The sequence below is a fragment of the Scyliorhinus canicula genome, chromosome 7 (genome assembly GCF_902713615.1).
Source record: "Scyliorhinus canicula chromosome 7, sScyCan1.1, whole genome shotgun sequence".
In the NCBI taxonomy this organism is placed as follows: Eukaryota; Metazoa; Chordata; class Chondrichthyes; order Carcharhiniformes; family Scyliorhinidae; genus Scyliorhinus; species Scyliorhinus canicula.
The window spans coordinates 89,402,867-89,429,952 of NC_052152.1; the positions used below are offsets into that span (position 1 = coordinate 89,402,867).

Consider the following 27,086-nt stretch of genomic DNA (forward strand, 5'->3'; position numbering starts at 1 on the left):
GTGCACTACACGGAAGATCCCTGCCGGATCTCTCCACATCGGTACCAAAACCGGCCAACTTTATACGTGAGTTAATTACGCATAGTTAAGAGTTCCCGGCCCCTTAATGGGGAGCTTCCATTCAGCATGGTCAACAGGGAGCCTAATTGTTGCCATCCCGTAAATCATGTGCTGGTTATGACATTCCCCATTCCAACAGTAATATTCCTTAAAAAAAATCCTTCCTGGCTCCTAGATAACATTGATGGTGAAATGGTCAGTGCTGGACAAGACTCCTCTTTGACTTGAACGGCATCCAGATGGACAATGCTGGGGCCAGTAAGTAGCCGAGGCAGCAGGTTAAGGATTTATTGAAATTGCAATATATTTTTGAAGATCTGCTGCTGGTCTGGTAATCGAGAAGTTTAACACAAAGTTGGTGAAGGAGCACATTGATTCCAACACTGCAGTGAATGCCAATGAATAGCGCACATTATTCTTGCAGCAAGCTTTAGAAGAAACAAACAGACATGAACCATGTCAAGATTTGGCTCCTGGGAAAGTACAAGACTCTGACATATCCACAACCCAGAGGAAGTGTAGGCCACACTGAGAGAAATCACACCGCCACCTTCCACCTTTCCATGAGGCGGATTCAAGTCTTACAGGGAACAGCTGTGGGTCTGGCAAAAATGCAATTAAGGTGTTTAGGAGCATTAAAGGTCTTTTTAATGAGGGACTGGATTTTACTGGGGAGGTGTTCTGCTCACTCCTCAGAACGAAAGTTGATTCAAGCCAGCCAGCTTTAAATAGGGCCGCCCCGCCCTCAGTGAGAACACACTCTGGACGACCTAATCAATCTGAGTTCTGGACTGCTGGCCAGTTTTAAAGAGCTCACTGGTGGTTGCTGTTGGGACTGCAAGAAGTCCCAGGGGGGGTGATGAGCGCATAGACACTGGAGACAGGCATACGTTGGCAATAAATTGGTACTGAGAGACGACTGTTCTCAGCACTTCTTCTCTCATTGAGTCTGTATAACAGACATGATGTGGAGATGCCGGTGTTGGACTGGGGTGGGCACAGTAAGAAGACTTACAACATCAGGTTAAAGTCGAACAGCTTTGCTTTGGATCACTAGCTTTCGGAGCACAACTCCTTCTCAGGTGAATGAGGTTCAACAGATGGCTGCCAGCTTCTTAGCAGGCACTTCATCTATCCAGCTTCAGCTACAGTAGCCTCCGGTCAGCATTCACCACAACATTGGAGAAGATTATGCAACTCCAACTTCCACCTTAACTGAAGGGCAAGAGCAGAAGCCACACCAATGCCACGTTTTCCAGCAGCAGCCAGAGCAATACCAGCAGCAGCACCAGCTGCCTCTCCTCTAATGCATGCCCCTCCATTATAGGGAAAATACAATGGTCACCAAGACCAAGATGGAACAGCCAAACCTGCCAATACAGGGTTAAGAAGCAGAGGAACAGGGCTCTTGACCAAAGTTACCACCAGTGCTTCAGGAGATTGCTACTGACATCTTCAGCCTTCAGGAGCAAGGCTTCATTCCAAGGGGAGCAGGTGATTACGTATTGCCAAAAAACAGGAAGGTGCCTGTCGCTAAAGGGCTACTACACACATCACCACTGTCCCCTAGATATCTGCCTCTCCCTAAGTCGTGTGACATCTTGTCCTGCATGGAGAGAGGTATGAATGCTCATAACAGCTTCCATGCAGACCAGAGAAGGACACCATTTATGGAGGGTGAGTATGAGGCATGAGTCTATGAGACTTGAGGGTGAGTGTGTGTGGCTATTCAGATGGGGATGAGATGCCTAAAGAGAGAGGATTGAAACTACGGGGGGTGTTATTCTGAGAAGTGCTATTCAGGAGAATGCTGTGCATTTGCTCTTCGAGTGTTTGGCCACTCGCCACTCATGCCGCCCTGAGGTCTTGTATCCTCTTAGTATACTTCCTCCAGTTTGAAGGAACCACACTCCTGCTGCTGGCTTCCTCGGTCTCTTCCATCCACTTCTGCCACCTGGTTAGAGAAGTAGCCCACTTCCTCCAGTCCTTGGGAAAGACCACCTCATTGCAGTCCCTCAGATCCAGCAGCATTTAAGTGTCTGCAATAAGGGGAATGGTCTTCACAGGTTCCTGCAGCGTCAAAGGTCCAAGTGCTAGTGAACTCTTGTAAACCTATTGCTGTGGTCACTTTAACAAGAAATCCTTCCTTTGGCAGAATGGACATGTCAACCCACCTGGCAATAAGAAATCGGATTTCTGTCCTGAAAATGGACCCATCATTCCTGCAGAAGGTAAGTGGACAAGATTCTACCCATTCAGTCTAAAATTTAACTGGAGACAGTATTCTCGTCTGCATCGTGCATTTTGCACAATTTCAATGTCTAAAAATAAAATTTTAGGCATATACTCTGTAAATGTTAGCTGGCAGACAGCTACTGTTTCCAAGAGCATCATATGATTATGCAAAACAGATGATATATAATTTAACTTGTTCCAAAAACAAAACCCAAAAGCATAATGGGACCTAAAAAATGTTACATTTTAAAACTTAATGATGAAACATATAAAGACCAAAATCCCCAGTCCCTGGACCAGCAAAGAGCAGAGGTATAACAAAAGATGTGCATCATGAACCGAAAAAGTCCTGACATGGGGGCCTATGTAGGAACTTTCCAGGAAATTTAAACTCTTGCTCCCCGGGACCGTGCATGAATGTCTCTGACCCTGAGCTAGAGTCAGGGACCTGGGCTGGATCTGATTGACTTATCTTGCAAGTTACCCAGGAAATATTGGACTGAGTTAAACCTGGTATGACTGGGTAGCTGCTCAACTGAACACCCCCAATCAACACCTCTGAACATCCAACTACACCCCAATCAGCCAACAACACCTCCAGACCCCACCTGACTACTTACCCCAACATGATCCAACCTCCCATCCCATGACCCAACCAACTCCTTACTCAATTACCCCTCCAATCAAATGATTAACCCACAACCTGATGTGAAGAACCACCACACCACCTGAACACCCCCTTGATTAAACCCATCTACCCCATGACTACCCAACTACTTCCCTCACCGAATCTGACTATCTACCCCCACCCTGTCACGAACTGGATCTAACTACTCCTCTGGCCAAATTATCCACCTGGCCATCTCCTGACCCAACCTGACTACCATCTGATAAGTCTCCTAAATGGACATGACTACCCCCTTAGCTACCTACTTACCCACCACACCCACAGGCACACTTCATCCACTTACCCCTCACCACCTACTCATCTCATTCACCAATTCATATTCTAAGGTTGGCCAGCTAATAGCTAAAGACCAAAAAGGCATCAAGAGCAGATGGAATTCCCACCGAAGCACTAAAATATGGCAGATGACAACGACTGATACAAATACATGACCTTATTTCCCTTATTTGGAAGAAGGAGAACATGCTTGGAGATCTCAAAGATGCTCCAATTGTGAATATCTTGAGGAAGGTGATAAGTCCGACTGCAGTAACTACAGAGGAATCTCCCTCCTGTCAGTCACAATGAAGGTCATCGTAAGAATCCTCCTTAATCACTTCCTCCCTGAGGCTGAAGAATTCCTCCCAGGGTCAAAGTGCAGATACTGCGCACTAAGGGGCACAACAGGCATGATCTTCACCACATGGCAACTGTAAGAGAAATGAAGGGAACAGCTCCAACTTGGCATTGTGCGGGGGTGGGGGGAAGCACTGGCGATACTGCTGCGGTGGTTGGGGGAAGAGAGCTCCTGATAATTATGTGGCGGGGAGCATTTCCAAGGGCTTGTAGTGATTGTTGGTGCCTTCAGGTATATTACAGTGTTTTGGAAGATCCCGAACCACTAATCCGAATAGAGGGCTGTGCAGACAGTTTGATTGGCAGTTTTGTGAGGTTATTAAAGGTTTATCAGTCATTGACATGGTCAGTGAATAGATGTCTGTTTGTTTTTTTTATATCAGATTAACCATTTGAGGAGATGTAACATTTTTTGAGTGGATTTTTTTCAATAGTTTTTTTTTTCCCCAGTTAGAAGTGTGCCTGATTGACAGCTTCATGAGATTGTTAGCAGTTTACTTTGAACGGTCATTTCAAAAACATGGATCCCGAGGTATTCTAATAGTGGATATTGGTGAGTGACTTTGGGGACACTTGAAGGGCCTGGAGGAGAAGTGTGTGTGTTTGAGGAAATATGGGGAATAGAGGTTAGGAGGGACCTGGTATGGGGGTGGATATGAGGAAGGGTTTAGGGAGGAGGGGTTTTAGGGAGAAAATGGGGTAAGGGTATGAGTGCCTAACATTCATCACTACAACTGGCTGATGTCTCAGTGAATGGAGGTGGCTATTTTACCTGCCAGCTTGGCCATCCACGGACCTCCATTGCCACTTCAGGCCTACATCTGGAGGTGGCAAGTCCAAGTCTATCCTGCCCCTGCATCCCTGCTTTTTAAAGAAGACTCATCATACCATTTATCCAGATCGAACAAATGATAAATAATCAATTGGAAATATTTTTTATTCTCCCTGCAAAGGGAGAGATGGAGTCCATTTTCACACAGAATTAATTCAGGTGGATTCAGGTTTCCGAAAAACTGGTTGATTTTATTCATTCAAGGGATATGGGCCAGCATTTAGTGCCCATCCCGAATTGTCCTGAGTAATGTCCTTTGTCATTTCGGGGCAGTTATGAGTCAACCACATTGCTATTTGTTACATGTTGTCGTGAGAGGATGAGGAAGGCAGATTTCCTTCCTGAAAGGTTTAGGAAAATGCATAGGAAATGTGAGGAAAAGCTTGAAACGTAATCTCACATTTATTATCATGTGTACTATCATGCACCAACATTTTATAAATTGTTCACTTTTATTCACCACGTCAAAGCTAAAATAAAACTGAGTGATTCTCCAGCCTTTACCAGAGAAGTGGATGTGTTCTAACACTTTAATGAATGTGACAGAGAATGGGCACTGCTAAAAGAGCAAGTGGTAAAATGCACTGCACCAGAGAAAACAATAAATCTGCTCTATCTTTAAACTACACTATTATGTGTAAACAGATTGAATGCATTTGGATGCCTAAATCACAGAAGACAGGTTCATCAGCCAACATACGGGGTATTCAGTCAACTAAATTGTATTTGCAAATATGAAAACTGCCCAACCAAACACTGCAGCCATTATTTTAGTGAGCAGTTTAAAGGAGCATTGCTACACTGAATATTAAATATAGTTTAAAAATCAAAAATTATGGTGATTCATGGAACTGTTACAGCACAGGAGACCATTTGGCCCATCAGGTCTGTGCTAGCACTCTGCAAGAGTAATCCAGTTTGTCATACTTTCCTACTTTTTCCCTGTAGCCATGAAAATGTTTTCTATTCAGGTGCTTGTCCAATTTCCTTTTGCAATCCACGATTGTATCTCTCTCCACCACCCTGTCAGGTACTGCATTCCAGTTCCTCACCATCAGCTGCATAAAAATGCTTTGCCTCATTTCATTTTTGGTTCAGTTTCCAATCACATTAAATCAATATCCTCCTGCTCAGGCTTGCCCAACCTGCAGCTCACAAGCAACAACCAGCCCCCTAACCACTCCAAGCGAGCCCGGAACAGTTAATTAATTTGACAGTGTTCAATTTTTGTTCCGCAAGTTGTTTCTTTTCTTAGAATTCAGCTTAATGTTGTGCCAAACGTAGGGTGGGATTCTCCGGTCTGCCGGTGTGGCGCGTCCCCATGGCAACGGGATTCTCATGTGATGTTGAGATTAAGGGAGCTGACTCTAAAGGGGCGAGGGCATTGACCTGGGCCAGTCGAGTGATAAAGTTGCAAGGGCCACAGACATGTGAGTGTGAGCTGGCTGCCACATAAGGTGCAGGGCTGATAGCTTCCCCAGGAGGACAAGGGGTGAAAGGAGGATCTGAAAGTAAGAGGCTGGAACACCAATTTGACTGAGTTCCTCCATGTCTCCCATGACTTAGAGTTCTGAGATAAATCGGGACGGAGCCAGTGGAACTGGCGATTATACTGATCATTGTGCTGGAGGAACACAGATTCCAGTAGTTAAGACACACTGAACCGAGGAAGAACCCGGCACCAGGATGCCAGGGGAATGCCGGGCAGGCTCAAGCATCGCCCACCCATTAGGCCAAAGAGGGACTCAAAGAAAAAGAACAAGTAGACCAAGTGTGCAGAGGACCAGGGTGTTCTTCATTGAGCTGCTGGACAACATGTGCTGCCAGAGACTCCGCCTCACAAAGGAGACAGTGCAGCACTTGTTCCACCTTCTATCAAACCTTGCACCACATAGAGGAGGAGGGCGGCACCCGCTCCCTGTGGCTATGAAGGTCATGGTAGCCTTGAACCTTTACACCACTGAATCATCCCAGGGCTCAGATGTTCAGGAAAATTCTGAGCATCCTCACCCTCAATCCCAAGCCCAATAGTGAGATGTTTAAATTTGTACAAGCCATTCCACATTTTGAGGAAATGGATGTAGAGGCATTCTTTATTTAATTTGAGAATGTAGCTAATCAAATGAAGTGGCCAAAAGAAAACTGGAATTTCTCCTCCCAGTAGGCTGGTGGGTAGAATCCATGATGTTCATGCATCACTGTCAGAAGAGGTTTCTGTGTCAAGATGCAGTAAAAAAGGTTATTCTTTTTGCGTATAAGTTGATCCCTGAGACATATATGCAGAAACTTTGAAACATGAAGAAGCAGCTTGAGCAGACCTATGTTGAATTTGAGATACTAAAGCAAAGTAATTTTGATCATTGGATGTGGACTTTAAAGGTAGATCAACATGTGAAATTCTTAGCAAAATAATTTTCCTGGAAGAATTAAAAATTCAGTTCCTCCAGTGGTTAGAACCTATGTTGAAGATGAGAGGGTTGAAAGAGCAGGACAATATCCAGGCTTGGACTAACAAGTGACAGGTAACATCCGTGCCACACAAGGGCCAAGCAATGACCATCTCCAATAAGGGAAGATCTAATGATAGCCCCTTGTCATTCAATGGCATTATCATTGCTGAATCCCCCACTATCAACATCCTGGTTACCATTGACCAGAAACTGAACTGGTCTAGTCATATAAATACTGTCACTACAGAGCAGATCAGAGGCTAGGAATCCTACAGCGATTAGCTCACCTGACCCCCCCCCCCCCCCCCCCCCCCTCCCCCCAAACAAAGACTCTCCACCATCTACAAGGCACAAGCCAGGAGTGTAATGAAATACTCTCACGGGGCCTCACGGTAGCATGGTGGTTAGCATCAATGCTTCACAGCTCCAGGGTCCCAGGTTCGATTCCCGGCTGGGTCACTGTCTGTGTGGAGTCTGCACGTCCTCCCCGTGTGTGCGTGGGTTTCCTCCGGGTGCTCCGGTTTCCTCCCACAGTCCAAAGATGTGCGGGTTAGGTGGATTGGCCATGCTAAATTGCCCGTAGTGTAAGGTTAATGGGGGGATTGTTGGGTATACGGGTTACGTGGGTTTAAGTAGGGTGATCATGGCTCGGCACAACATCGAGGGCCGAAGGGCCTGTTCTGTGCTGTACTGTTCTATGTTCTATGTTCTCTCCATTTACCTGGATGAGTGCAGCTCCAGCAACACTCAAGAAGCTCAACATCATCCAGGACAAAGCAGCCCCCTTGTGCTTGGCACCCTTTCCACAAACGTTCACTCCATCACTGACAAACAGTGCCAGTAATGTGTGCCATTTACAAGATGCACTGCAGGAACTCACCAAAATTCCTTCGACAGCACCATCCAAACACATGACCATTACCATCTAAAAGGACAAGAGCAGCAGGTACCTGGGAACGCCACCACCTGGAGGTTCGCCTCCAAGTCACTCACCATCCTGACCCAGAAATGTATCACTGGTTCTTCACTGTCGTGGGATCTAAATCTTAGAATTCCCTCTCTAACAGCACTGTGGGTGTACTAACACCTCAGGGACTATAACGGTTCAAGAAGTTAACTCATCACTTCCTTCTCAAGAACAATTAGGGATGGGTAATAAATGCTGGCCTGGCCAGCGGTGCCCACATCCTATAAATTAATTTTTTAAAGCTAGCCAGACAACAGAGGTGGCTGCCGATTATGAGCTGGTCCATAAATCCAAAGCCTTTTTCCATCATCCGCACAAACCCATGAAAGACTTAGATACTAACAAAGATGTGTTCAGTAAATCTTTTCTAGTAAGGCTCAATAAGCCAATCAGGAGTTAAGTAAGGCAGCACAATCATTTCAAACTGAAGCTGAGGAAGTTGCAGAATATTATTTATTAAAAATGGGATACTAATGAGAAAGTGGAGAGCTCCTCATGACCTGCAGACCAGAGTGAATGGTTGGTCATCAGATAGTGGTACCAGCCAAATACTGTAAGGACATGTTATGGATAGCACACGTGTGTGTCTATGGCAGGACACATAGGGATACGGAAAACACAAGGACAGAAAAACTAACATTTCTACTAGTCAGGTCTTCAAAAGGGCAAGATACTGTTTTGTAAAACGTGCCAGATGATGGGGATACCACAACCTACAATCAAACCATACCAGTTTTAGTGGACCATTTAGTAGGATGTTAGGAGACTGCATGGGACCATTACCAACAAACGAAAGTAGGACACTAGTATATCCTTATTCTCTGGATATAAAAACTTAGATTTCCAGAAGCAATCCCTTTCAGAATGATTACAGCTAAAATTATATTAGGGAAGCTAATCTAATTATTAGTCAATATGGATTACCGGCAGAGATGCAGTCAGATCAAGTCAGATGAAGATTCCGATATGTCTAAATTTTTTCAAAAAATGAGTAGTCTGGGTACAAAACAGCTAAAGTCTACAGCAGATCATCCACAAACATGGGGAATTTTTGAGAGATACCATCAAACCGTCAAAGCTTATTGTCATGAATATCTCCAAGATTGGGACAAAGGACTGGACTGCCTTTTATTTGCCCCCCGAAATTCACTGAATTTTTGAATTGATCTATGGGCATAAGATAAGAGGTCTTCTGAAATTAATCAAAGAATATTTTTTAGGACAATAGGACAAATACATTTTGTTAGATTGTGTGTACATGTTCCAGAAATAGTTCACTGGAGTCTGCAAATTGGGTGAGGAACACCTTAAAGTTTCTCGCACAAAGGTGAAGGAATGGATAGACAGCAAGTTCCGACCGGAACATTACAACTAGGGGATGAAATGTTTGTGTTATTGCTTTTACTGGGGAACCTCTGAAAATGCTGTTCAGTGATCCATACATGGCAATTAAGAGGGTTGGCAAAGTAAATTATTTGAATCTCCATTAGTGAGAACCCCGAGGCATCTATAGGACTAGCGATCTGTCTTCACACGATAGAACTCTAGATCAACATCATCCAAATCCTGCGGACTTTATCGTTTTAAAAAATAACATCTATACTTCAGCCACCCATCTCTACAGGTAGTGTGTGTTTGTGTGTGTGTGCATGCGCACAGAGGTATTTAAAAATGGATAGTTACATTTGCAGATTAAAATGGTGTGTTAACTAGTTCTTCCAATTGGTTTTAAAAACATATTGTTCTATAGTAAAATAATCATTATGAACTTATCAAAAGAAGCCTAGTTAAAGTCTCTTTTATTTTTGGTCATTAGTTGCCACAGGAAATAGTTGGCCAACTTTGGTGAATTAATTAAACATTTGCACTAATGTTGTGACCTGCAGAGTAGTGGGGCTAGACAGACTGCATACTCCTCCCATCTCAGTCACAACATTGAATTATATCTTGCAGTAGACGATGGATGTACCACCTGCAGTAGATTTGAAGGTACTTCATGTATCTTCTGCTTTTCACTGCAACTCAGAGTTGAGCTTTGATTTTTAAAAAAACATGGATCTTACCAATCCTTCACTGGGTTTGATGTTTGTCAGCTGAACCACCTCCAAGTGAGCAGACTGTGAAACCAGCGGATCAGAAGATAGAGAGATAATGTGGTCACAAACACCTGAGAGTGTTTTACACTATGACAGAAAGAGAAAATAAAAGAATAAGGATTCATTTCTCGGAAACTATAGGAAAAATAAATAAAGCAATTGAATAACTTTAATGACCAAATGAGAATACCATATTTTTGAAATAATGAGAAAATAGTTCTGAAAAACAGTATCACCAATGGATTTCTGAAATAAAATGTGCAACGTATTTTACAAAATTTCCCTGTGAGAGCCTCATGGTGATGAAGGATGCAACACTTTAATTTAAAAAAATAACCTGCATCTATTAACTATTTAAAGTGAACAGCTTTTGGGTTATGAAATACCAGGAAGCCAAATCTGTTAGTATAAGTGAGGTGGAGTGAAACTCTAGGCACCTTGAGTTCCATCTGGGCAGCTGAGAAAAAACAAGAGTTTCAACTTCCTGCAGACCGGCTATCCTTGAAGATTAAAGGTAACAGAGTCCTTCAACTATTCAATTGTTCAAGTCTAATGATGGTTCTGGGTCTCACATAAATGCGGCACTGGGGCTCATAACAACTCTCAAATGTTGAGGTCCTCTATGGGCAAAAACTTTCACAAAATCCAAGAATGCCCTTGATGTGGAGGTGGAAGGGTGAATCCAACATCCCCATAGATTCCACTCCGCACAAACTCAAAGGAGGCTGTAAAGGGTACATAATTCTAGCTTCAGGTTCCACATCAAACACCAGGCTCCCTCTCAACCTTGAATGGCAATCACTCTTTCTGCTCGCTCTCAGCCCAGGAATTTCAGTGGGTTACTTTACGTAAGAATAAAAAAAATAGGAATCTACTCTTGACTATGTATACAGTACATTGTGAATACATTTTGGAGAAATTAATTATACCATGGAGTCCCAACAACAGCGCCATAATAGAATATAAAGAAGGAACTTAGAAAACTATTTTAATTTAATGCACTTTTTTTTTAAAGAGTATGCAAATATAAAGAAAAGCACATCACATCACATTTTGCATGCAGCAGCATTCATTACATGAGAACATCTCAAGATGTTTCCCAATGAATGACGTCTTTTAAAAATGTAGTCACTGTCAGAATATGGAGAGCATACTCCACATTCGACTGCAGAAGAGGTTTTTGCATCTTGCTGAGAACCAATGTCTGAAGGTGGCGTAGTTTTTATTATCTCTTATGGATTTTTCTACAGACTATGTCAGCTCGTAGAAGTGTACAAATGCTGTACATACTCACAGCCATGGCACTCTGCACACTAAGTGTAAGCACATTCAGTTCCTTTGGATATATTTTAATGCAGACAAAGAATGTAAAAGCACAACTTTTTCTCCCAATTTAACACCCATTGTGGAACTTTTGTGCTGAAAAGTGAAGGATGAGAACTGAATAACAGTCACACAATGTTCTTCATGTGAAATGAAACAACTCAATATGCTTTACAGGCAGGAAATTCAAATCATTTGGGAATGAACAAAATCAAAGGCAAAGTCACATTTTTTTATAAAAGAAGATTTTGAAGTTCAGTTATTTGAGCAATGTACATTGCATTTCTTCAGTGCAAACAATAGATTTCCCACCCCGGTGTGCTGAGTTTGTGGGGTTTAGGGTATATAGGGTATATTAGGCTGGTTTAGCTCACTCAGCTAAATCGCTGGCTTTTAAAGCAGACCAAGCAGGCCAGCAGCACGGTTCGATTCCCGTACCAGCCGTAATGTGGCGACTAGGGGCTTTTCACAGTAACTTCATTGAAGCCTACTTGTGACAATAAGCGATTTTCATTTCATTTCATATGTGTGTTTGTGTGTCTTTGGGGGTGGTTTGTGGGTACAGAAAAAATAGTGGGAAGCTGATATGAATGAATCCCTGCCACATTCCTGCCACCAGGGAGATTTACTGTGGCAGGTTGGGAAGTGGGTCAGCTACCCGCTACATAGAGGTGGGCAGCGAAGATGCAGTAGAGCAGCCTGCCACATCGTGCGGAGGTGGCCAGCTCAATGCAGATAGGCACAGTTTTTCCTCCTACTTTTCCATTCTGCCTGCCTTTTTGAAGCATTGCATACCTTGGAATATTTATTCCCCAACCTTGGTATTTTTTAACTATGTCTCCGAAATGTTGCTTGGATCCAACCCATTGATCTGTTTGTGCCATTAGTTCGTCTTATGAATGTTTCACGTATTCAGATAAAGAGAATTTAATTATTTTAACACAGACCTTATTTGTTGATACACTTTTGACCAGCCATTCAATGAGATCATGGCAGATCTGTGGCCTAACTCCATATACCTGCCACTGGCCCATTCCCTTAATAGAACATAGAACATACAGTGCAGAAGGAGGCCATTCGGCCCATTGAGTCTGCACCAACGCACTTAAGCCCTCAATTCCACCCTATCCCATAACCCAATAACCCCTCCTAACATTTTTTTTTGGACACTAAGGGCAATTTAGCATGGTAATCCACCTAACCTGCACGTCTTTGGACTGTGTGAGGAAACCGGAGCACCCGGAGGAAACTCACGCAGACATGGGGAGAACGTGCAGACTCCACACAGACAGTGACCCAGGAATATCTTTGCTCAACAAAAATCTATCCATCTCAGATTTAAAATTCACAACCATTGTAGCTTCAACTGGAGAGAGTTCCAAATCTCTAGCACCCTTTGCGTGAAGAAGCGCTTCCTAACATCTCTCCTGAACTGTCTCACCCTCATTTCTGGACTATGCCGCCTAGTTTTAGAATCTCCAACGAGTGGAAATAGTTTATCCTCATCTACCTCGTCTTTTCCTGTTAATATCTTGAAGATTTCAATCAAATCATCCTCGAATCCGGCAAAAGCAAGCCTAATTTTTCTAATTTCTCCTTTTTTCTTAACCCCTTTGGTCCTGGTATCATTTTTGTAAACCTACGTTGCACTCATTCCAAGGCCAATATATCCTTCCCAAGGTGTGGTGCCCAAACTGCTCACAGTTCTCTGTATCTTCCTGTCCCAATCTGTTGGTCTTTACCCATATAATTTCACTGCTCTGCTGCCTCACTTTTCAAAAATCCTCTTCAGAATTCTAAATTTCCCTTCCCTCTCCCCCCGGCCCTGATTCCACCTTTTAATCTATAGGAATTACCAGGATGTTGATGTTGGTCAGGCGTAAGTGGAATTTATTGCAATCGAACAGCTCCCTCTTTGCCCAGTAAGCCCCCTGGAAGCAGATTTGTCCCAGTCAGATCAGAACGGATCAACCTTTTCTGACTAACTAAGGGGCACCTGTATGTTTCAAATCACTCTATATAGTTTTCAGGTTTAACTTTTTGGCAATGAGGCTGTTGAATTTGTGGTGAAATTATGTCAGTTGTATTTCTCCATTGTTTGAACATTACATCCAACCGGTGCTAGTGTACCATGAATTGAAACCAATTCTTCTCACACAACTCATTTTTTAAATAAATATTTTTATTAGTATTTACAATTTTTTAAAAACATTACACATATTTAACTATCATTTAACAATCCCCCCTCAACCCATAACAATGAATCAACTACCTAACCTCCCCCCTTTTAGCTGCTGACGGAGGCCAATTCCTGAAAGTGAGATATGAACGGAAGTCATCTCTTATGAAACCCCTCCTCATTTCCTCTTAAGCTAAATTTAACCTTCTCTAGGCTTAGAAACTCCACTAAATCTCCCAGCTATACTGATGCACAGGTGGAGCAACTGACCTCCAACCCAATAATATCCAACTCCTCACCACCAATGAGACAAAGGCCAACACATCTGCCTCCGACCGTGTCTGGAACTCCGGCAAGTCCGACTACTCTTTGAACCACATATTTAATTCTCTAATCTCCTTGACCATATCCAGTTTAGTTCATTTTGTACTCCAGAGATTATCACCCATGGGGTTCTTGGTATGATATTTGAACCCAGTTGCTCAAACTCCCTCCACAGAACCCCACTCTTCATTCTACCGATGACATTGGTTCCAATAAGAATCATGAAAACTGGATCCCCCCCCTCACTCCATGTTCTTCCCCAGCTTTGAGGAGATATCCCAACCCAGCACAACCTTCAAAACACTTTGTCTCAGCTGCAGAGAACAGTATCCATTCCCTTGACTGTGCTATACACGACCACATTTATTTTACACCACTGCTTTTGAAAGGCCTCCTGTACAAAGTGCCATGGTCAGTTTGTGCATCCTCGCTAGTATTTTCTCTAATCCAAACAGGCAGCAAGTACTTCCAGCCTGTTGGACAAATACAAGGAGTGAAGTTCCTGCATCATTACATCCTGAATTGCCATATCTACAGACCTGCAGTCACACCCTCCCTCCTCTGTGTATTGACCACTGAAAAGTATTGCTTAAGCAAAGAGATGTGACTGCCGTCTGGTTATCTTTTCCCTTCCCTGCAAACCAGCATAAAACAAATCTGAGTTGAAGCTCCTCAGACTGCAGACACTTACAGCAGATGTCATTGTCCAGGATTACAATGATGTCCAGAATCTCCCACATGTTGCAGGCAAGTCACGTTATTGTTGTAAACTCATAATTAATTCTTTTTTTACATGCTTCCTTTCCCTTGCTGTCACTTTTATCAATGTTAATCCATTCAGTTTTCCTCCAAAGCTTTCTCTATTTCATGACAATCTTGACCCTGGCTTTACCAATATCCAGCTCTAATCTCTGATGATTTTCTTTCAGGATCTAATACTAGCTTGGCCTTTCAATGACCCACGATGACTCAGATAACAATTGAAAAGCAAACACTCACCCTCAATAATCCTCCCACTTTCTTCCTGAGCGTGGGTGGCCTGTGAGGGTAGTCTTTGGGCTAGTCTAAATTACATGTCACTAATCCCATACAAGGGAACAGGTCAGAACTCCCACCCTCACTTCACTCGTGAACTCATATAATCGGATTGGCTCTCGTGCACAGCATGAATTGGTATAAACCCAAATAAAAACAAGGTGGTTTTATAAATAAGGTTTACATTACTGTTGAGCTTATTTGATTAATATAGATATAGGATACATATTAGTTACTTAGAAGATTGTGATGATTTTATATTAGAATGTTTCAAACGTGTTTTCTTGCAGTATTAATGTTTATACTGTGAAAATATCAGCATTTTTGCATGAATTAATTACGGACTGTCCTCGACTTAATGACATTTGTGTTTCGACAAACCGTACTTACAACGTTTAAAAAGTGACACTCTGTTTTGAATTTACAACACCACATCCGTCCATCTTTTATAGTTCTATAAATATGATGTATAACTTTGATATGTTTTCACCAAACCTATGGTAATTGTGAAGACTCCCGCCAAAACACCGGGCCTCCTGCATTCTTCACTCAGATAATCCGGAGACTGGAAGGTTTGGGCCAGTTTATCTACATTATTACACTCCCCCAATTTCCAAGACGGGGAATATCTGATAAAAGCATAATTGAAGGGATATGAACAAAAGATAAAAGGACCACCAAGATGAGCCAAAGCTAACCGAGAAGAATGAAAAATATTAAACAGATGCGGAAAGCAACACTGAGAGAATTAAATTCAAATGGAATAAATAAGATCAAAAAGGGGACAAATGAGAGAATTAAAATAAATGAGGGATATCTAAGAGAAGTTAAGTCAAAAGGGTGCAACAAGAGAAGTTAAAAGAGAAATTAAAAGGAATGCAGGCAAGTGAGGGATAATTAAGATGCAAATAGAGTTATAGCATAGTTCTGTAGATCCGGGCCAGAAGGTCATTATGGAGAATGGTCAATGTGGCCTGCTGGCAACGTGCAGCCTGGCTACAGCCCAGAAACTGTGAAACTATTTTTGAAAACTGGGAAATAAGCCCGCAATTTGCTGGTAAAAATCCTGCCTTGCCCCAATAGCTGATTTCCACTGATTACAATGGGATCTTTCAAACCTGTGGTTGGAAGCCTTTTTATTTTGCCAGCTATGGAGACCAGTCGCCGTGGCCCCCCAGCAGAGGCCTGAATGCAATGGGACAATTGTCTAAAACCTCTGTCAAATGAAGTTGCCGTTCGACTGTAAAAATGCTGCCTTTTCCCTATGGGGAAATCGGTTTTGACTTATGACAGGCACAATTCTCCCATCCTACTATCAACGGGCAGGAGGGCATCTAGTGGAAGCCAAAGGGCAGGGCCCCCATACCATGGTGTGCATTGTGGCAGTGGAGGCGACCTGCCACTGGCCGGCGGCGGGATCTTGTGCTCCCGCTGTGGTGAATGGAGTTTCCTGTTGTTCGCACCCTTAAAACACCGGCTTAAAATCACATTGCAATAATCCCAATGGCAGTTTAATGGTGGGTCCCTCTTCCCGCAGGCCAGTGGCATGAACATCATTTACAATCATTTACATCTCATGAACGCTCATGAGAATAGCTGCCTTCCAGCATCCCATTGGGGCTACCAAAGTTGCTTTCCGTCAGTTTAAATTTCCATTGGTCTAAAACCCAATTTCTACAGAGAGGTGTGCACAAAGCAGTCCTCATTTTGCACGAGATTTTGGGGCGAGTGCAACAAAACCTTTCTGCCATAGTTCTGTGTTTCTCTTGATACGTTTTCTACCACTCTGTCGGGGCGGACTGATTCCTGCCCTCCAACGCCATGCCGAGCTGGTCTTCATGGACAGCATCATGCTATTGGACACATGAACCCACCTGTGTCACTCATGCCTATCAAGACAGCACTGTGCTGTGGGACTCGGGCAGACACCACAACAAAGGTCCGAAGTTGGAACTTGGGTGTGAAGTTCTGTGTTTTCTTTGTATGGATGGCTTGAATGTATAGTGTTCAACACAGAACATCAAGCTATGTTAATTAACAAAACTGATTAATTAACCCTACTTTTAACTAGATTTGAATGTATTCCTAAGTACAAAGGTTGCTAAAGTAAACTATGCTACAACTCTATCTACAGAACTATGCTATAAATCTATTTGCATCTTAATTATCCTTCACTTGCCTGCATCTCTTTTAATCTCACTTCTCTTGTTGCACCCTTTTGAATTAACTTCTCTTAGGTATCCCTCATTGATTTTAATTCTCTCATTTGTCCCCTTTTTGATCTTATTTATTCCATTTGAATTTAATTCTCTCAGTGTTGCTTTCCGCATCTGTTTAATATTTTTCATTCTTCTCGGTTAACTTTGGCACATCTTGGTGGTCCTTTTATCTTTTGCTCATATCCCTTCAATTATGCTTTTATCAGGTATTCCCTGACTTGGAAATTGGTGGAGTGTAATGATGTAGATAAACTGGCCCAAACCTTCCAGTCTCCGGATTATCAGAGATTGGATTTACATTGGGGGATGCACATCAGAACGTGGGGTGGTTTGTGGGGTGGAGAATGGCGGCTGGAAGGTGTAGGTATTGGGTTGGGGTGTGGGGCTGGGGTAGGGTGGAGGGTGGGGGGTAGGGTGGAGGGTGGGGGGGCAGGCTGTGGGGTATGGGAGGGGGTGTGGGGTGGGTTGTGGGGTCAGGGGTCCGGGTCAGGCTGTGGTGTTGGTTTGGGGGGTTGGGGGGGGGGGGGGGGGGGGGGGGTACTGTTTTTCTATATTTCACGACTTCCAAGAGATCAGGAGTTGAAAAGTTGCATGAGAGGGCTGAGTTTTTAAAAATTCCAAGAGTGGAATCATAGGGGAACATAAGTTAATTGGTTGTTGACAAATTGCTATTAGGGAGTGCCTTTAATTAGTTGAAAACAAGAAAACACAAGAAGTAGCTGTTTAGATTTAATTAGGAAACACAAGCAATAGGGGAGTAAAGTTAAGTCAATGCCAGGTAAAATAAAGTAGCATAAGGAAATTAAAGTAAAATAAAATTAACAAAGAGAAGTACATTTAAACCATGGTTCGGTTGTGTGGAACGCATGTTCTGTTATATGCAGGAAGTCATGGATGCTAACTGTGTACTAGATTTTTAAAAAAACTTAGATTACCCAATTATTTTTTTTCTAATTAAGGGGCAATTTAGCATGGCCAATCCACCTAACCATCACATGTTTGGGTTGTGGGGATGAAATCCACGCAGACACAGGGAGAATGTGCAAACTCACACGGACAGTGATCCAGGGCCGGGAATGGAACCCAGGTCCTCAGCACCGCAGTCCCAGTGCTAACCACTGCACCCTCGTGCTGCCCTACTGTGTCCTAGATGACCACATGTGCAGGAAGTCTCACCAGCTGCAGAAACCGGAGCTTCAGGTTTTGGTGCTTGAGCAGCGTCTGTAGTCACTGTGGCGGATGCACAAGGCTGAGAGCTACGTGGCTGGCATGTTCAGAGAGGTGATGGTCTCCACTTAAACAGGATGGGGATGAATATCCTTAAAGGCAGATTTGCTCCTACTGTTGGGGATGGGCTTAAACTAAATTGGCAGGGGAATGGAAATCGGAGGGGAAATTCAGTGCAGGGAATAGAAGATGGAAAATTGGTGAAAAACTCTGAAAGACAGAAGAATCACAGGTTAAAAAGAGTACAGTGAGGGTCTTTGGCAGTGTCAAAAGGTATAAAGGTGTATTTGTAAATATAAGAAGTATAGGAAATAAAGCCAATGAGCTGAGGGCACAAATAGGCATCTGTTAGCATGATATCATCGCTATAACACAAAATTGGCTGAAAGAGGGAAAAATGCAAATTCAACATTTTTTCAGGCAGGATGCGGAGGAGAATAAAATGGTGGTGGGGGGAATAGCATTATTTGTTAAAGAATCAATTACAGTAGTTGGGAGGGATGAGAGACTAAAGAAAGCATCAAACGAGTGCTTATAGATTTAGCTCAGAAATGAAATAGGGGAAGCCACACAACTGGGACTGTACCCTGGCCCCCAAATAGTGGAAGGGAACTAGAAGAGCAAGCATGACTGCAAAAACAATAGAGCAGTAATAGTTGGAGACTTCAATTACCCTAATATCAACTGGGATATGAACAGTGTGGCGGCATAAAGGGCACCAAATACTTGAACTACATAAGAGGACTGTTTTTAGCGAGCACGTAACAAGCCTAACGAGAGGGGACACAATTCTATATTTAGTCTTTGGAAATGAAGCTGGGCACGTGGACAAAGTAGCAGTGGGAAATCATCTTGGAGATAGTGACCCTAATACAGTTAGATTCAGCACCATAATGGAAAAGAACAAAGAAAGGTCGGGAGCAAAATTTTGAAATTCAGACTCCAGAATTATATCAATGGTTTGGTTGAGTGGGCGGAGAAGTGATAAATGGAATTAAATGTGAAGAAGTGTGAGGTAATGCATTTGGGGAATGCAAATAAAGCACGGGAATAGTCAATAAACGGGAGGCTATTGAGAAGGATAGAGGAAATGAGAGGCCATGGAGTGCATGTCCACATGTTCCTGAAGGTGTCAGGACAGGTAGAAAAGGCGGTAAAGAAAGCACATGGAATGCTTTCCTTTATTGAATAAGGTATTAAACAGGGGCTGGTTTAGCTCACTCGGCTAAATTGCTGGCTTTTAAAGCAGACCAAGGAGGCCAGCAGCACAGTTCGATTCCCGTACCAGCCTCCCCGGACAGGCGCCGGAATGTGGCGACTAGGGGCTTTTCACAGTAACTTCATTGAAGCCTACTTGTGACAATAAGTGATTTTCATTTTCTTTTTTTTTTTGAAATAATTTTTATTGAAAAATTTTGATTTTATACAACATTGACGCACCTAAGTAAAATACCGAAAATAACAATAATATTAACAATCATATACATTCGCCCCATCTCCATGAACAACCCAGGATTTTAACAACAACGCAAATGAACACACGATAAAGTTACAGAATAAACACGACAATAATGCACCCCCCCTCCCCCCCCTCCTCCCCCGGGTTGCTGTTGCCATTGACCAAGTTACATATCTCTGAGCCAGGAAGTCCAGAAAAGGCTGCCATCGTTTATAGAACCCTTGTATTGATCCCCTCAGGGCAAATTTGACCTTTTCCAATTTTATAAATCCCACCATGTCACTGATCCAGGTCTCCACGCTTGGGGGCCTTGCATCCTTCCATTGTAACAGAATCCTTCGACGGGCTACTAGGGACGCAAAGGCCAGGACACCGGCCTCTTTCGCCTCCTGCACTCCCGGCTCTACCGCAACTCCAAAAATCGCGAGTCCCCACCCTGGTTTGACCCTGGATCCAACCACCCTCAACACCGTCCCCGCCACCCCCTTCCAGAATTCTTCCAGTGCTGGGCATGCCCAGAACATATGGGCGTGGTTCGCTGGACTCCCCGAACATCTGGTGCACCTGTCCTCACCCCCAAAGAACCTACTCATCCTAGTCCCGAACATGTGGGCCCGGTGCAGCACCTTAAATTGGATGAGACTAAGCCTCGCACATGAGGAGGAAGAGTTGACTCTCTCCAAGGCATCCGCCCAAGCCCCATCCTCTATCTGTTCCCCGAGTTCCTCCTCCCATTTAGCCTTCAGCTCCTCCACTGACGACTCCTCCACCTCCTGCATTACCTTATAGATGTCAGACACCTTCGTCTCTCCGACCCACACCCCCGAAAGCACTCTGTCCATCGTCGCCTGCGAGGGAAGCAAAGGGAATCCCTCTACCTGTCGCCTAGAAAACGCCTTTACCTGCAGGTATCTGAACATGTTCCCTTGGGGAAGGCCAAATTTATCTTCCAGTTCCCCCAGGCCCGCAAACCTCCCGCCAATAAACAGGTCCCTCAATTTGCTGATGCCCGCCCTTTGCCACCCCCTGAATACCCCATCCGTGTTCCCCGGGATGAACCGATGGTTGCCACCCAGTGGAGCCTCCATCGAGCCCCCTGTTTCCCCCCGATGCCGTCTCCACTGTCCCCAGATTCTTAGGGTCGCCGCCACCACCGGGCTCGTGGTAAACCTCTTAGGGGAGAGCGGCAACGGTGCCGTTACCATGGCACCCAGGCTCGTACCTCTACATGACGCCATCTCCATTCTTTTCCACGCCGCCCCTCCCCCCTCCATCACCCATTTACGCACCATTGACACATTGGCTGCCCAATAGTACCCCAGAAGGTTGGGCAGCGCCAGCCCGCCTCCATCCCTCCCTTGCTCCAGGAACACCCTCTTCACTCTCGGAGTCCCATGTGCCCACACAAAGCTCAAAATACTGCTGGTCACTCTCCTAAAGAAGGCCCTGGGGATAAATATGGGCAGGCACTGAAAGAGGAATAAGAACCTCGGAAGCACCGTCATTTTGACGGACTGTACCCTCCCCGCCAACGACAATGGCAGCATGTCCCACCTCTTGAACTCCTCCTCCATCTGATCTACAAGTCTGGTGAAGTTATGCTTGTGAAGAGTCCCCCAGTCCCTGGCCACCTGCACCCCCAGGTACCTAAAGCTCTCCCCTGCCCGCCTAAGCGGGAGCCTACCAATTCCTTCCTCCTGGTCTCCAGGGTGCACCACAAACACCTCGCTCTTGCCCAAGTTTAATTTATAACCTGAAAAGGTCCCAAACTCGGCTAGCAACTCCATCACTCCCGGCATCCCTCCCACCAGGTCCGCCACCCCTCCCACCAGGTCCGCCACATACAGTAACAGGTCGTCGGCATACAACAACACCCTATGTTCCTCTCCACCTCGCACCAAGCCTCTCCACCTCTCTAAATCTCTCAACGCCATCGCCAGCGGCTCGATTGCCAGTGCAAACAACAAGGGGGACAGGGGGCAACCCTGCCTGGTCCCTCGGTAAAGCAGGAAGTACTCCAACCTCCTCCTATTCGTGGCCACGCACACCATCGGGGCCTCATATAGCAGCCTTACCCATCTAATGAACCCTTCACCAAATCCAAACCTCCCCAACACCTCCCATAGGTACCCCCACTCCACTCTATCGAAGGCATTCTCCGCATCCAGCGCCACCACTATCTCTGCCTCCCCCTCAATCGCCGGCATCATGATGACATTCAACAATCTCCGCACATTCGTGTTCAGCTGCCTTCCCTTCACAAAACCTGTCTGGTCCTCGTGCACAACCCATGGCACACAGTGCTCTATCCTGGTGGCCAGGATTTTTGCCAGCACCTTAGCATCCACGTTGAGGAGAGATATGGGCCTGTATGAACCACACTGCTGGGGGTCCTTGTCCTTCTTTAAAATTAACGAGATCAACGCCCGCGACATCGTCGGGGGCAAAGTCCCCCCCTTCCCACGCTTCGTTGAGTGTCCGCACCAGCAAGGGGCCCACTAGGTCCACAAACGTTTTATAAAATTCCACCGGGAACCCATCCGGCCCCGGTGCCTTCCCTGACTGCATCTGCCCGATCCCTTTAACTAGCTCCTCCAGCTCAATCGGCGCACCCAGCCCCTCCACCTTCTCCTCCTGCACCTTTGGGAAAGAAAGCCTGTCAAGGAATCTCTCCATTCCCCTCCTCTCCCCCGTTGGCTCCGACCGGTATAGTTCCCCGTAAAAGTCCTTGAAGACCTCATTCACCTCTACCCCCTTCCGCACCACATTCCCACTCTTGTCTCTCACTCCAGCAATCTCCTTAGCCGCATCCCGCTTACGGAGCTGATGAGCCAGCATCCTACTCGCCTTTTCACCATGTTCGTACTCTGCCCCTTGTGCCTTCCTCCACTGTGCCTCCGCCTTTCTAGTGGTCAGCAAATCAAATTTAGCCTGCAGGCTGTGCCTCTCCCCCAACAGTCCCTCCTCTGGTGCCTCTGCATACCTCCTGTCCACCTCCAGCATCTTTCCCACCAGTCTATCCCTCTCACTCCTCTCCCTGTGTGCCCGGATGGATATCAGCTCCCCACGAATCACTGCCTTCAGGGCTTCCCAGACCATCCCCACCTGAACCTCCCCCGTATCATTCACCTCAAGGTACCCCTCAATACTTGCCCGGACCCTCCTACACACCTCCTCCTTGGCCAACAACCCCACATCCAACCGCCACAACGGACGTTGGTCCCGCACCTCCCCCATCTCCAACTCTATCCAATGCGGAGCGTGGTCGGAGATTGCAATGGCCGAATACTCGGCCTCCTCCACTCTCGGAATCAGTCCCCTACCCACCACGAAGAAATCTACCCGAGAGTAGACCCTATGTACGTGGGAGAAGAAAGAGTACTCGCGTGCCCTCGGCCTCACAAACCTCCATGGATCCACTCCTCCCATCTGATCCATAAACCCTCTCAGTACCTTGGCCGCCGCCGGCCTCCTACCCGTCCTAGAGCTGGACCGATCCAGTGAAGGATCCAACACCGTATTAAAGTCCCCCCCTATGATTAGACCTCCCGCCTCCAGATCCGGGATCCGTCTCAACATACGCCTCATAAAGCCCGCATCGTCCCAATTTGGGGCATACACACTAGCCAGTACCACCTTCTCTCCTTGTAGCCTGCCCCTAACCATAACATACCTATCCCCCTTATCCGCCACCACCTCCGATGCCTCAAACAACACATTTTTCCCCACCAGAATCGCCACTCCCCGGTTCTTCACATCCAACCCAGAGTGGAAAACCTGCCCCACCCATCCCTTCCTCAGGCGGACCTGGTCCGCCACCCTCAGGTGGGTCTCCTGAAGCATTGCCACATCTGCCTTTAGCCCCTTCAGGTGAGCCAGTACCCTCGACCGCTTCACCGGCCCATTCAACCCTCTCGCATTCTAGGTGACCAACCGGATCAGAGGGCGTCCCACCTCCCTCCCCCGTCGGCTAGCCATAGCCCGTCGACTGCCCGCCCCAGGCCAGCACCCCCTGCCCAACCCAGTCCCCATAGCGACAACCCCTCACCTGTCCCCCCAGCCTCCACCAGCTCCTTCTTGACCCTACCAGCAGCAACCCGGTATTCCCCTTTCCCCCCCTCCCTTCCCCCCCAGGCTAGGAACCCTCCCAGCCGCGAACCGTCCTCCATTGTACTTCCGTGGGTCAGCTAACTTCTGCTGACCCCGGAAACTCCCGCCAATAGCCCGACCCCTCCCGAAGTGGGATCATCCCCCAATCTATCCCTCCTCCAGGCACCGCTTCAGCGCAGGGAAGAAACAGTTAAGGCCCCGCCTCCCGCGTCACCGTCTCCACCCCCCAGCCCCGCAGCGCGGGAAACCAGAGGAAAGCCCGCGCTTTCGCACTGCCCCACCACACCCTTCTGACGCAGCTCCCAAATATCAGCCCCACTCCATACCCCCACTCCGACATAGAATACAACAGACCCCCCCAACCCTCCCCTCAAGATACACAGCCCAAACAATGCCCCACAGCACAAGAACAAAAACATAGCAGAACAACCCCTCCATAAATAACCACATCAAAATTGCAAAAGTACTAAAACAAGAAGAGAAAAACAGAAGAAAAAGAGAACACAGCAACAGCAGAATCCAGCACTAATATATTACAGCCGACCTCGCAACCCCCAACCCCTAGTTCAAGTCCAGTTTCTCCGTCCGCACGAAGGCCCACGCCTCCTCCGGGGAATCGAAATAATGGTGCCGGTCCAAATAAGTTACCCACAGTCGCGCGGGCTACAACATTCCGAACGTTATCTTTTTCCTGTAAAGCACCTCTTTCGTCCGATTAAATCCACACCGCCGCTTAGCCACCTCCGCACTCCAGTCCTGGTAGATCCGTACTACCCCATTCTCCCACTTGCTGCTCTTCACCTTCTTGGCCCAGCGCAGCACGCAGTCCCGATCACTGAACGGGTGGAACCTCACCAGCACCGCACGCGGGGGTTCATCTTCCTTGGGCCTCCTGGCCAGCACCCTGTGCGCTCCCTCCAGCTCCAAGGGCAGATGGAAAGACCCGGCCCCCACTAGCGAGTTCAGCATTACAGCCATGTAGGCTGTCAGGTCCGACCCCTCTAGCCCCTCCGCAAGGCCCAGGATCCGCAGATTTCTCCGCCTCATGCGGTGATCAAGCTCCTCGAAGCGTTCCTGCCACTTCTTGTGGAGTGCCTCGTGCCCCTCCACCTTACTCACGAGGACCACGGCCTCCTCCTCTCGTTCAGTGGCCTGCGTCTGCAACTCCTTGATGGCAGCACCCTGGGTGGACTGAATCTCTGACAGCCTTCTGTTCGTTTCCTGCAGAGAGCTCAGTACCTCATCCTTGAATTCTTTAAAGCAGCGCAGGAGATCAGTTTGTTGCTCCTGGGCCCACAGCCTCCATTCCTCTGGAGCTCTGTCGGCGGCCATCTTGGATTCCTTCCCCCGTTTTTTCTGAGGAGCTGCTGCTGTTTGTTCCCCCTTTCCACTCCGAGTTCGAGGCATGGACTGCAGGGAAAGTCGTTCAGCACACCTTCCCCCACCGGGAGATGTCGAAAAATTTCCGTTTTGGGCTCTCAAAAGAGCCAAAAAGTCGCTTTAAAACGGGAGCTCCCAAATGTGTGGCTTCCTACTCCATCATAGCCACCGGAAGTCTTCATTTTCATTTTCAAATACAAAAGCTTGAATATAAGTTGGAACTGTACAAAATGCTGGTTAGGCCAGGGCTGGGATTTTGTACACAGTTCTGGTCTCCACATTACAGGAAGGATATATTTGCTCTGGAGAGAGTGCAGAGGAGGTTAACAAAATCTTTGATAGGCATGAAGAATGCAGCTATGAGGAAAGATTAGAAAGGCTCGCATTACTTTCCTTAGGACAGAGAAGGGTTAAGGTAAACTAATGGAGGTGTACAAAATTATGAGGGGCCTAGACAAGGTGTACAGGAAAAGTTTGTTTCTCCGAGCTGAAGGATCAATTACCATGAGGCACAGATATAAGGTACTTTTAGAAGGGCTAAAGGGGATAAGAGGAAAAACATTTTTACCCACAGGATGGTGAATGTCTGGAATTCACTGCCTAAGTTGATGGTCGAAACTGAAATGCTCAATTATTTAAAAGGTACCTGGATCTGCACCTTAAGTGCTGTAACCTGCAAGGATACAGAGCAGGTGCTGGAAGGTGGGGTTAAAATGTGCAGCTAGTTTCTTTTTTCTCTTATATTTGGGTTGCACAGATATCAAGGGCCAAATAACCTCTTTCTGTGCCGTAACCTTTCTATGGTTCTAGGACCCTGCAGAAGCCCTGACACACAGACGCAAATGGGAATTGCCTCGGAAATTTAAACTTCTGAGGCTGGTTCCTTGCTGACTTGTACCATCTGCAATTGTCTCTGACCCCTGAGCTGAGGGCAGAGACTTGGGCCAGATATCAGACAGACACCTGGATATTTACCCAGGAAATGTTAACAGTTTAGTATCTGTTTCAACAGTTGTGTAACTCAATGGAGCATCACAACCAATCACTCCACCCCATTACCTGACTATCCCGCTGACCAGGCCCTACTACACACTGTACCCGACTACCGCCGATTGGATTCTCCAATTCTGAGGCTACGTCCTCAAGCCCGATAATTCGGCACAAAATGGCCACCGATCCTCCGTTTGGCTGGGTGCTAGCATGCCGGCAGCGTAGAGCACCTGGCTCTAGCTGCCAATATGGCCAGGAGAATAGCCGGGTCCGTGGCTGCGCATGCGCATGGCGGTGGCCTGAAGCTGAAGGCGGGGATTAGAGGAGGGATCATAGTGTATAAGGTACATGTGGATGGGGAGGTGAGGGAGGAGTGACAGAAATTGGTGCATGAGACCCTGGGGTGGATCATAGATATGTGAGGGACCCGGCCCAGAAAGCTTGTCGTGCAGGACAAAACTGCAAATGCAGTTTGACCGGCTGTCCATGGATAGGGCGCTCCGAGGTGGGCAAAAAGGATGATGTATGAGTATGGGGAGAAGGCTCACCAACTGAGGATACAGGAAGCGGCCATGGAGATTGATCAAGTTAGGGATTTGGAGGGAAGGTGTGTTTAGGGCCTTCTAAGAGAGGCTGTATAGCACAGAGCTGCTGCAGGTTGGACGAGAATGACGGAGCTCTTGGAGGGTTTGGAGTTTTCCAAGGTGAGGGAGGAATTGCGGGAGGATCTAGAGGCACCGCTGTGCCTAGAGGAGAATCAGATAGCATTGAGGCACAAGCAGGCCGGGAAGGCACCAGGGCCAGATGGGTTCCAGTTGGAATTTTATAAGAATTTTGTAGATCCGTTGGGTCTGTTACTGCTGGGTATATTTCGGGACTCTTTGGCGCGAGGCTTCC

At 46.2% G+C, this 27,086-nt stretch overlaps 1 protein-coding gene across 1 annotated transcript in view; it reads right to left on the reverse strand.

Annotated features, from left to right (window-relative positions):
- The window catches only part of cnksr2a (connector enhancer of kinase suppressor of Ras 2a), a 709,037-nt gene that overhangs the window by 367,879 nt on the left and 314,072 nt on the right, over positions 1 to 27,086 (reverse strand). Inside the window, exon 6 of the mRNA XM_038802429.1 lies at positions 9,911 to 10,030. Within this exon, the coding sequence (XP_038658357.1) occupies positions 9,911 to 10,030 (120 nt within the window). The remainder of the gene's footprint in view (positions 1 to 9,910; positions 10,031 to 27,086) is intronic.